Source organism: Oryzias latipes, chromosome 15, assembly GCF_002234675.1.
Source record: "Oryzias latipes chromosome 15, ASM223467v1".
In the NCBI taxonomy this organism is placed as follows: Eukaryota; Metazoa; Chordata; class Actinopteri; order Beloniformes; family Adrianichthyidae; genus Oryzias; species Oryzias latipes.
Window position 1 is genome coordinate 26,549,007 of NC_019873.2, and position 13,075 is coordinate 26,562,081.

The following is a 13,075-nucleotide window of genomic DNA, read 5'->3' on the forward strand; positions in this document are numbered from 1 at the left end:
AATTAAACCATGAACAGAAAAAGGGGCACCTTAATAAAATCTTATTGGTAAAATCAATAGTTTTTAAGGTAATGATGTCATCATGATGTCCCAACTGTCTTTATGGCAGTAATATTGTCCAGGGAACATTGCCACGGCACACCTCCACAGGCAGGCTGAGTGGTCTATGTCCAAGAACAGAACCAAAACCACCACAATAACACTACCCTGGGGTCAAGTAGACCCACTGATTTTTGTTTTCAAGAAATTTGATTTAAAAGTTATTTTTGCAAAACATCTCAAAACCTATGATAGGATTATTTTTACCCCATCACCCAGCTCTTGACATAGTTATTTATGATCAGCTTTCACAAGAACTCACATAAATAACCACTGCACACCACTAATAGATCAACCACTTTGTTCTCCCACTAATTAATAATTACAATGGCCAATGAGATCAATGCAATTTTTAGGTCTGTTGCTTGCAAATAGGTCCCCCAATTCCTTCAATGTTGATCCTAAATTGCCCGTGTTTCTTTTAATTAGTAATTTTAGGCACTTCACAGCTCAATTCCACTGTTATTTATGGAAAACAAAGCAACACTAGTTCAAGTAAAAGTGGAAAGTGGTATAAAATGTAGTTTGTGTAACAAAACAGCGCATTCACTTAAAATTCTGATTTTTAAAATAAATAACAGGCACATATTTCATAAAAGTTTAGGCATGCCGGCCTTCAAATACGTAAACCTTATCGAAGTCTCGTTTGTTTTGGGGTTTATGAACCGGTGTCCTCACAGATCCGTCACAGTAATGAGCCAAACATCACATTTAATGAAAGCACAAAAGGCAGGACGGCTGATGACCTTCAGGCTCCAGCAGCCGGTTCACCTGCCCTCCTGGCAGGGGTTGCTAATAGCTTGAGGTCTCAGATGGGAGCGGGTAACCAAGCATTGCTGTCATCCATCATCACATTACAAACATTGGCCTAGTTTAATGTCCTTTGCAGACTCGACTGGAGCCACACAGAAACAGGGCAAGCAGCTAATTAGTTGATGCCATGAGCAGAGGTCCACCAATCATTTACCTCTTTGAGGGAAGAATTTCTTCCGAAGCGGTAATGAAGCCGTTGTGCATCACTCTGGTCTTGTTCATTACAGTGCTATGGCAGCCGCATTATGACTGCCCACAGACAAAACCAGCTTTTAGGTCCAGTTAAGATTTGAATCATTATGACATAAAATGTTCTGCAGGCGGACGCCGCTTTACGGAAAATAATCCCTTAAGTATGAACCTTCTATGATACTATTTCACCAACTTTTTTCCCCCAAACAGCTGGTAAGCATGAGGAAGGGGCTATAATGTGACGTTGATTGTGCAGGAAAATAAAATAAAAAAAATGGTAGAGGAGGAGCACAGCCATCATACTGGCATACGTTTGAGATTCAGCGTAGCAAGAAATGGAAAGGGGGATTTTCCTGAGTGCTGTTGAACATGCTCAAAAGACCTTATTTGTCAAAAAAAACTGCTGTAATTACTCCTCCGCTATAGCGTCCAACAGCCCATTAAAGAACTGCAAAATCGTTATCTCCTCAATTTCTGCAACCTAAAGTGTGTTTACACCTATGAGTATATCAAACACTAAAAGGTACAAAAGGCACCTTAGCCTTCGTTTAACCTCCCTACAAAGCTGTCAACCTAACTGTAATGAATACTCTGACGGCGAAACAATAGCTCTAAACTCGTGCAGCGGCTCACATTCTCCTCCCAGGTCTTCACAGGTCCGTTCAACCCAAACTGACAGGAGCTCCATCAGGAGCAGAGCCATCAGACACAGCAGCATCACACAAGAAAGGTTCTCCAAGATGATCCAACACACCTTCATTATGGCACCTCGAGATTCCAACGGTGTTATTCCAAACACCTTTAAAATCCTGTTATCGTGGCATGCTTTCTGTGTACATTTGGTCCAGATTAAATTAAGAAATCCATCCAAAAACACCATTTAAGTTTGTGTACATTTTCTTTTAAAACAAAACTACTGTGTTTTGCGTCATCTGGTTACCAAAAGAGTTTCTGATTGTCTACAGGGTGTCTATTAACAAGTGATAATGGACACCTAAAAAAGAAGTTCCCGTCACATAGATGTTCTAAATCAGTGTTTTTCAACGTTTTTTGAGCCACGGCACACTTTAACCTTGACAAAAATCCCGCGGCACACCAGCATCCACGAATTTAAAAAAAAAAAGGAGAAACTCATAGTCTTTATTGATCTACAGTCCCTCCACAATCTCACATGCATTTTTGTGATGATTGTGGCAGAAAAAGCTGGAAGCTGCAGCTGTTTTTTCTAAAAGATGTAATAAAAGTTAAGTTAGAAGATTTAAAAACTGTTTGATGTGTGTTTGTTGTTGTTTTCAAGACGTTTAACAAGGACGACTCATTGTGCGCTGAGACACTGTCACTTTAAGCCAATGCATCATGGGAAATGTAGTGCGAACAGCCGCCGAACGCCGACAAACTGGCATCTCTGAGCTTTATGGTTTTGTTCACTTGTTCCACGGTCTGACATCGGATTCTGTGGAAAGCTGCACCGTTAAATACGACCTTTAGCTGGTATTTTTGTTGGAACTGAAAGACTTTATGAGCAGAATCAGAACAAGGAGTGAGGATTTTGAACCACTTCTGATTGGTCAGACTGATGACATATGATTAAACCTCCAAGAATGATTGGCGGAGACAGTTAAAGGGGCGGGACTTTTCCGAAAACAGCTGTAGCTGCGTCTAAATCGGGGTACCGTCATTTTTATCAAAATCTCTTTAATAGGATCAAATAAACACAAAGAAAAAACTATTATATGATCTTTAAAATTTTCCTAACTACTCAGTGTTTTATCAGGACCTGTTTGGATGAACACAGAGCTGATACCCTGGAGATGGTAAATGTTTTTGGATCAGTTAATGAGGGCAATTTCCCACGGCACACTGCTTGAAAAACACTGTTCTATTTAAACTATCCTGACCATCAGCATATATGTCGCTTTTCCTGTACCATGACAATGAGCTGCACCACAAATCAAATAGTTCATTTAATGAAAAAGCCATTTAAGCCGACAAATAAGAATAAAGTACTAAATTATTTCTCAAGTGACCATGGTATAAGCGGGATAATGCTTGACGAGGCATCCATTATCAGGAATTAACAGATTTCACGAAAGCAACCAGGCTTCTGTGCCGTTGGCTTAAATCAGACAACAGTAACTAACTTGCATCTACATAATAAATAGATTTTTACGTCTTTGAGGTGCAGTGTTATGAACAAAACGAGTCCCAAAACAAAATCCAACGCAGTTATATTTGAACTGCATAAGTTCAGGTGGCTTTTTCTCCAAAGAGTGCTCCAACTTCACGACTCCACAGGGCGCCATTTCTCTAAGCACAGCAACACTGCATCCATGCTGTAAATAAACTAAAATAAAAATTCCAGGAAACATTGCCTAATAAAAACACAACATAAAAAGAAGCACACAGGGATCATAACTTCAGACAAATAGTAAATTTCTCCGGATGCCAAAGCACAGCCAAAAGTGCAATCATTCAGCATGGTGACGCTGGTGCATCAAAGATAAGTTGCAACTAAAGAAGAGGGAACCATCATGCCTGCCTGATGCTTCAAGATTGGCTTCTTTCCTCTATTTCCTTTTTTTCGCTTTTCTGCAACTCACCATCTAAAACCAACGAGTAAAAAGAGGGCAGACTGTACCGAGCTCTGTTCAGCTTTTCAATTGTTACAAGTTCCTCTCTAATATTTTCAAATTGAATGGATTCTGCCAAAGCGATCTAGAAATTATTGAGGTTTTCTTTTTTGAAGCCATCTAAAGTAAATGCACTCCATGATGTCTCATTTGTTTAGCCATTTTAAACCCCAAAACAGTTTCATCATGCTGGCTCGGCTTCAACCACTCCAGCTGTACTGATGTGGAAACTGTAAGCTTGCAATGATCTGTGGTGGGAAAACGCTGAGCTATATACACTGCATCGCATACTGAATCATTTCGTCACTAACTCATGCCTGATATTCTGCAGAATCAATTTACCTACAAGGATCAGCTTTCATACTCATTACATTCTCCGTGCACACACGGACACTGCAGATCAATCTTAGCACGGAAAACCAAAGGTTGAGACAATTCTTCTCCTGAAGAAGCAGCAACACACTAAAAGATATGCATCCACGATGATTACAACTGCCCTTACTAGAGGACTGCAGGCCGTCTGTGGGCGAAAAATGGGCAAACCTATACAGGACATGCAAGTCTGAAAGAAATATCAAGATTGCAGACTACTCAGTGATCCCGTAGGACAAAAATGTTCATTCCCATTTTTTTCCTACATCCATGCTGCGGGCGACAGTTCATAGCGAACACTTGGAAAAACCTTTAAGGGTGAAGTAAGTCAAATATGGACTTATTATCTTTTGCATGTGGCCTAACTTTTGGAAATTAGGCAATTAGACATCCTACAGGCACTTACGTATCACGTGCACACCCCGTGCGTGCAGCATTTGCAACTACCACACGCATAAGAATGGTACATACCATTTTGTGGAACGTACTTGTTTGATAAGTAATGACTAAAATAAATCATCTTTAAACAACATCATGTTAGCAATGGTGACGTTTGCAAAACTGCATGTAAACAAATTGAAAAAACTGAACAAAACTGAAGTTTAAATGGTTTGCAACAAAGTCTTATGTTGGGGAAAACCACTTTACGCAAGTTATGTCGTCACATCAAATGTCATGCATGAGAGCTGAGAAGATAGTTTGTGAGATTTGTCACAAAAAAGAAAAGAAAGAAAAAAAGATCTGGATCCAGAAATCACCAGCAGATTTCCAACACAATGGCAATAAAACCAAAAAACTGAGCTGCTGCAATGACAAAGTCCAAACTCAGCGGAAGTGTTTTGGTGGAAGTGGTTTGGCTTCAAAGAGCTTCACCCAATAAATGCCTCCATAAACTGAAGCAGCAAGGGGCAGAAACCTGGATCAGATGATGGTCTGAGCGAATGATAGCAGGGGTGCAGTTCTGATAAGATTATAACCACATTTTGCTGGATACAAAAACCTATGTGTGATATTCAAACCTTCGTTTTCATGTATTGAAGGTCCGACACCAAGTAGGAACAATCCAAAGACTCAAATGTAGAAATTAAAAGAAGAAAACTAGAAATAATTAGAGACTCATTCCAATTAAAATGGTGTTTTTAACATGTTCTTGTGCCATTTTCTATGTATTAGGAAAACTGAGCATTTCTAAGTTATTCTTTATTCAAATTAAGCCTGCACAATAAATCGCACATTTATCGTTATCGCAATTTCAAGCTGTGCAATACGCACATCAGAAAACTCAGCGAAAATTGCAATAAATATTTACCTTAAATGTGCTAAAACATCAAATCGGATGAACTCCTTCACATTGTCGAGTAATCGGATGGAGTCCTTTTATGTTAGATTTTCGTCTCCTATTAAGACTAGGGTCATTCGTAGTGTAATCTAAGTTATGTTGACTCATTTAAATTAAACTGTTGCAGTGAAATGGAATTGATGTTTTTGGGTTGATTTGTATTTGTTCGCGATTTTTCCTCATATCATGCAGCCCTAATTCAAATCAAATCAGTCTAAGCAAAGATGCCCAGACTTCCCTCGTCCCGGCCACTTCCTCCAGCTCCTCTGGGGGGACCCTGAGGCTTTCCCAGGCCAGCCGAGAGATGTAGGAAGCTCATTTCAGCCGCTTGTATTTGGGACCTCGTTCTTAGGGTCATGACCCAGAGCTCATGACCATAGGAGTGTATTGGAACGAAGATTGACCAGTAAATTGAGGGCTTTGCTTTCTGGCTCAGCTCTCTCTTCTCCACGACAGACCGGTACAACGGCCGCATAACTACAGACGCTGCTCCGTTCCGCCTGTCAATCTCACGATTCAATCTTCCCTAACTCATGAACAAGACCCAAAGATATTTAAACTCCTCCACCTGGGGCAGGGACACTCCACCCACAGAGAGATGGCAAACTACCTTTCATCAAATCTTTGGGAATCAATTCTGATCATCCACCTGCAGACAAATAGATCCATGACCGTCTTTGTTTTCCTCGTCTGAGATGGAATCTGGATCAAAACTGTGCGGCTGGATGGCTTCAATATTGATCACCATTTTGGTTGCACCGGTAATATTTGGTTTTGAAGGGCTGTAAGCTTGCAAGAAAGCATGTTAACAGATGGATGATGGGAAGGGACGCCAACACTCCGCCTCACAGTTCCGCCCACAACTCAGGGCTGACTCTGACGGGAAAAATGTTTTTTCCATGAAACCTAATGTTGTACTGACCAACAACTGCAACTGAATGAATGTATGCAAGACTGCAGATGAAGTTCGACACCATTCTGTCCATCAGGGCTGCAGAACATTAATGAACCTGTCTGTCTGTGTAGTTTTTCAATCACTCAGCTCATCTTATCACGTTCAGCACAACCACAAGCTCAGTCACTCTCTTATCACCCTAATCCGGATAACTTTAGCACAGAGTCCATGAAGGCAGAGGGAATAAATTAGTTTACTCCTACACTGACTGGATTAAAACCCCAAAGAGCGGACCTGACCCCATCACTCCAACAGCTAGAGGTAGCAGATGTTCAACCCCCCTGAACAGCTTGGTTGCATATCTTTATTTTATGTTTCTGCATAAAATGTTAGGTTACTTATACAGATAATCCAGGAGTTTATCAATCTTTGCGTAAAGACTTGTTGAGTGGATTTGCAGTGACTCAACCGAGCCGCTTTGCATTACGGCAGGAATATTTCATGCGACAGCTGACTTAATGGTTATCTATTACAGGGAATGTCCACCTCTGGAGCCGAGTGTCGGCTTTCCAGCAGGATCCTGAAGCACGAGTCCGATCGCCAATTAAAAATGGGCTGTGCACAGAAGCTCTGGTCTTCCAGTGAAGCATGTGCAGCTAATTTAAAACAAACTCTAAACTATTCCCTGTAGCTTTGCATGAAAACAGTCCAGACGTTTGTCAAAATGTCTTTAATGTTAACTACCCAACATATCCTGATGCTGTTAACTTGCTAGGAAGGGTTACATATTCTAACGGAAGAGTTCGTTAGACACAGACTTAATTCATTTGTAAACAACATCCACTCTAATGTCCGGAAACTAGGTAAAGGTAAACAGAAGTTGAAGAAATGCATTGTTTTGATTTCATTAAGTACTCAAAATGTTGTTTCTCTTTATTCTTTTTCTTCCAACTTACTTTTTTCCCCAATTCCCCAATTTTTTGTCCATTCACATCTCCAGAAACGGTTTCAGCAGGTCAAACTTCCAACCATTCAGCTCATTATTGACTTAATTTCTCTCTTTGGGAAGATTTTTGGCACCTTTAAATTTATCAGGAATTCAACCAAATTCTTAAAAAACGTTCAACTTTCTTTCACCTATGATAAATTTAGGGTTTCTAGGTATGGGCGATATATCGGTACCAGTATGGGTGTCGGCCAATATTTGTATAACTTGAGCTTATCTGTATCGATAAATAATCTACCAATATTCCTCTGACTGTTTTTTAGATACACTTTATTTTAAAATGTATACTTGTTTCTAAAAGATTGGAACAAAGGTTATCAAATAATTAAAAACGATTGGAAAAATATATTTTTATTAGAGTCACATCTTGCTTTAACATTTTAATTGAGAAAAGAAATGCAAATTTATGTCACTATCACACGCTTGTGTTAACAATTTTGATCACATAACTGGAACGAGCGCCTTTTGTACTTTAAAGCCTCAGAAATCTGACAGAGCTCATTTTAAAATACCTTAAATATACAGTAAGCAAAACATGCACATATTAGTGAGCTGGAGAAATCTTTGCTTCGTATTCAGATTCAGGGAAACAAATTTGACAGCCAGCATGACTCAGCAAAACAGAGAAATATATGTACAGTTGGTCTGTAGTTGTAGGTAATGGTAAATCCCAGCTTTGGATGAATCCAAATTCCTCCTAGCTTTTTTTATTCAAATCTGTGTTTTTTCATCCATCTTGCTGTCTTTAGCTATTGTTTTGATATTTTTTGCAAAGATTACAGCTATTTAAAGCTTCATTCTCTTTATGTAGGTCTTTCATCATCAAAGAAATGCCACAAGAACACGTTAAAAACACCAAAAACACAATTTTCTTCAGAAAGGGTCTTTAACGAACAGAAAGGACATGACTGAAAGAAAAGGGTCAGTAGTTGGTTCTGCAGGTAGGCAAGAGTCCCAACAGTTCATTGGACCTCACTAATTCTTTGGGAAATGTTTAATTCCTTTCGACCAACTTTGCATTTTCTAGTTTTCTACATTTTCTGCAAAGTGTCAACGTTCATGATCATGAAGCTCCTCTGCAGTAGTTACTCCTTATTCAGCTAGCTGTTCTGCAGCATCAGCAAAAGCCCATTCAAACAAATTTCTGCAGGAAATCCATTTCATCTACTTTTAATTACTTTCAAATTAGAGCCAAGTTTGCTCATCTGAATGAAACCTTTCTGCCCATCTTAAGCTATAATGCTTTGCGCCATGCATCGTCGTAATAGACACGGTTCTAAAAAAAATCGAAGTTCTGTTGAATTTGCCACGAGAAAGCTTTCAAAATGTGTGTTCCTATAGTTTCTTTTTCTCCCAAACCAACACAGCTGTCTGACATTCTGCTTGTGTGACTTGAGTGTGGCATAAACTCAAGCGTGAAACCCTCCAGACTGCAGCGAGCCTCACAGATGGGTCCAGAGGTTTTCCTGTCACCGAAACAGTTCATCGAACAGGAGGGGAGAAAAATGACAACCGCAGAGACTGACATCAAATGGAAATCAGATGGCCTAAATGCTAAAACATCGTTGGGGGGGGGAGTGTGATAGTGAGGCTCCGCAGACAGCAACAAGACAGTGATTAAAAGCCCCACTGCCATCATCTTTTGATCTATCTATGATGCATTCCCAATGGTCTTCTAATTATGATTACGTCATTTTTGGACAAAAATTAAAAAAACCTGTGTTGTGCCGGACTATCTAGTAGTGCCCTGGATTTTAAAAGCAATTCAGACACCATGGTTAATACTTATTTTTAAATGACATCAGTAGTACAAATCTTATAAATTAAAACATTTTTTAATACTTTATGAATCTACTGTGTTCTGCTGATAAAAACTTTGATGATTTATAAAAAAGAAATTCAAATACTTTGTTTTTCCACATGACAAATGGTTTAAACGCAATGCATTGTGGTCTATATTCGCCAATCTGGTGAGCATCGGTGCACACTGTTTTTTCGCAAAGACTTCTGGGAAGTTTCCAGGGCACTGGATTTTGGAATTGTGGAATCAGACGGCTCTACAAAGTGGCAAACGTGAATTTGGACACAACCATAGTTTCTGCAGAGCGGAAGAAATTCGCCTCTGGGTTGTGGGCCCGACTGTTGGTGCAGAGTAAGCCCTCCCCTACTTCCCAACATCAATCGGTTCAGAAGCTCTCTCGCCAGCTTACAGCCCTAACCTAACATTACCGCTGCAACAAAAATGGTGAGCAATATTGTATATCCAGCTGTAGATTTTTGAGCCAGATTCCAAACAGACATTTTTTCCTACTGCATTTTTTTCATTTGCTCCTGATTCACAACGACTTGAATAGAATATAATACTCAGAAATCCAATTTTAAGCTAAATCTGCTTTATATATGTCCTCCATCGTCAGAAAAATGCTACAAGATCATGGTAAAAACACCCCAAAACTCCCTTTTTGATCAGAGTGGGTCTTTTAAAATTGGATTGGAGGAGCTTCTCATTGCACTCCAACCAGCTGTTGTAAAATGCAAACACAGGAAGTATCGAATGAAGTAGGAAGCTCTGCAACAGATTTGTACTTTCAGTTCAGTAAAGCGTTTCTGAGGCTGCAGCAGCTGCAGCAGCTACGAACCAGACCTGCATCAGCTTGCAGGAAAACCCAGGATCTCCCTGAATGGGGAAACACCCAGGGAGGGGGGCAACGGCAGGGTGGCTGGCTGGCTGGCTGGCTGGGCGGGTCTGACATCATCGGAGTGCAAGCCTCCATCTTCATGGGATGTCTCATGTATGTGTGCATGCACACAAATTGCAACTCTGAGGCCCCCCCCCCCCCCCCCTGCTCTCACCCTCGCGTTTGACTGAGCTCCTTCCTCTCCGGATGTTCATCATCATTCGGAGTTTCTCCTGCTGCAGCAGGAGGAGCAGGGTCATGGATCACCTTCTTCTCCAGAACCTCCTGCACCTTCAAGGTGGTCACCAGAGCAGCCCCCCCTGCCCCCCACCCCTCCAAAAAAAAAAACGAGAGAAAAAACAGCCTCACATCGCAATGCAGATGATCGGACCGGCAGCGGTTGACAAGTGTCCCTGAAAAGTTGAAGGACGCAGGAACAGCCTGGTTTTTTATTTTTGCGTGACAGGCGAGTTGCGGTGAACGCTCCACAAAAAGCTGCATTGCCCGCCTGTCACACACAGCAGCCCCGCGTCCCACCGAGGCTTCGGAAAACGCCGCCGCTCCACTCATCTTTGCGCAGGACGGATTGTCAAGAAAACCCCAATAAATTCAGAAACATCTTCCGGCTAGTTAGCTTTTACTTCCTTAGCAAGCCGCCGCTCCGGTCCAGCCCGCCCGCCCGCCTTGGCCGGTCCCCGCTCCCCGTGTGTGAGCGCTCCCGCGTACCGGGAACTTACCGGGCTTAGTATGTGCTGCTGCCGTCGCTGTGAAGACACAACTAGTGCGGGGAGGCTGCCGGTCACGGCTCCGCCGCTCCGGGATAAGAGGAGGACCGATCTGCACACTTTCCCAGCCATCGCTGTAGTGAACGCTCGCCGGGAAGGAGACTCTGCTGCGGGCGGGCGGACCGAGAGGCACCGAGGGGAAGAGCCAGGCTGGTGGGCGGGTTGTGGGGCTGGACTACGGCTGCACACACATGCCCAGTGCTGCACCACTATGCAAAGATAAATCACTCCACGGACACGCTGCGTGAAAGAGGGGGAAACATCAGCCACGCATGCCAAACATTCATTATTCAGCTTCTTCTCTCAATTCCACAGGGCTCTAGCTGGGCTTTAATACTATATTAACAAACATACATATTTATATTTAAAAACAAAATGAAGAAAAACATGTTTTTATTTGGTTTAAACACTTTTGTTTTGAAAAGTTTCTAATTTATCTGTCACCTATCTTCTTATTTTATCTATAAAACTTATATTAGCATCTATCATCCATTTAAAAAATGCATAAAACTGACAATTAAAGCTTCAACAGTTGCCCTCAGCAAAAAAGTAATCAATTTAAGTCTACTACAAGACCAAAAGTAAGGCAGAATATTTCAAGTTTACTTCTATTGTAAGCTTAATATGTTCCAATTTAGTCTAAAGAAGTATTCAGTTAATACACTTCCCACATTAAACGTACATGGTCTATATTTTATTTGTTTTATTTTATTTACAGCCTTAAGGTCCAAATATACCGTAAACACCGAAACCATACATGAAAGAAAGTAAAACATGTAGCATAAAATAACCAGAGAATGCTAAAAACAATCAAAGTGATAAACAAACAAAGTAAAAAAGAGGAAACTATAGGTATTTATAGAAGTATTTCCAAATTGGGGACTGGCACTACCGTGTGTCTAATGTGTGCTAAAAGGATTCTATTTTTAGAAGAATTTAGACGTTGAATAAACCATAAATGAAGTGTCTATAGAGGATACTTGCTATACTTACCCTCAAAAATGTTTTATTAAAAACAAACTTCAAGTGTAATACTCTTTAATTGAATTACTTAAGTAAACTGTCAATACTGAAAGTGTGGCAGTGTACTTGAAGTTCAACTATGTCAAGAATTTAATGTGTTCCTATTATGTCTAAAGAATAATTCAGTTAATATATAAATATAAAACATATTACAATGTTTCAAGGAACAAACTGATCGCCTTATTACAGAAATGAGAAAAGAATATATTTTTTAATTCGGTTTAGAAGCTTTTGTTTTGAAAAACATCCATCTTAAGTTTTGCATATCCTTTTCTTTCTTCCATAAAACTAACATAAGCTGCTAAAATGCATAAACCTGCATAAAGCTGCGAATTTATGCTTCAGCAGAACCTTTGCAAAAAGTAGTAAATTTAAGTGTTCTAGCTACAAGTAGTATATAGTAAATGTGAGGCAATGTACTTGAAGTTTCCTTATTATCTACTATTGGCAGGAAGATCCTTATTGACACAGGATGTATTTTAATTTGAAAGGAACCTGTATGTGCTGCTGTCAAAAGTAATCCTCTAAAAATATAACACTTTTATAATTCTATTATGGTAAATATTGATATGCTAAATTTTAGAAACAAATTACTTAATGACCACAAAAACATACATTTTCTTTTCTACTAAACAGTGAAGTAGGACTTTATGGGTCTCATTGAGTTTTGGTCAGGAATAGGAACAAATGGTTCTTTTATCTTAAAAGGTTGCAGATGCTAAATTTGAGACAAGTGTACGTGAAGTTTACTTTTTACATACTATTGTAAACTTAAAATGTTCTAATTTAGCCTGAAGAAGCATTCAATTAGCACTTCATATACTGCCTAAAATACTATTTTTTGCCTTCAAAGAGGCAGACACAGCTTGAATGGGCTAATTAATTTGCAGTCGCTTTCCCCCAGCAACCATTTCTCTGTCTAATATTAGCTCGTCCTTCAACCCCACTCTGAGACCATGTCCCAACTGAGAAATTGCCAGGATCAAATTTTACTGAGCCAAAACAGCTGCTAAACAGATTTAGAACTACTTTAGAGCGTCTCTGAGCCGAAAAGGGCCGAGTTCCGTTTTCTGTTTTCTCCAGAGTCACTCAGCCTTTACAAATGTGGATAAAAGGAGTGGTAATGGGTCTGTTAGGTCAATGAATGTCCAGGAGACTCACCCTGGTAGAATCTGTTTTTCTTAACCTTTGACCAATCACAAAACACTATCAGGCACACCTGTATGGGTTAAAGGAGAAAACA

At 40.2% G+C, this 13,075-nt stretch overlaps 1 protein-coding gene across 2 annotated transcripts in view; it reads right to left on the reverse strand.

The window, feature by feature from the left end:
• mcu (mitochondrial calcium uniporter) overlaps positions 1–11,120 on the reverse strand; it is a 61,533-nt gene extending 50,413 nt beyond the window's left edge. Inside the window, exon 1 of one of the 2 annotated variants that reach the window (XM_011484664.3) lies at positions 10,762–11,120. In XM_011484664.3, the coding sequence (XP_011482966.1) occupies positions 10,762–10,881 (120 nt within the window). In that variant the 5' untranslated portion in view covers positions 10,882–11,120. The remainder of the gene's footprint in view (positions 1–10,761) is intronic. The other variant, XM_004077455.4, reaches the window with a different exon arrangement.
• Positions 11,121–13,075: the final 1,955 nt, after the last annotated feature.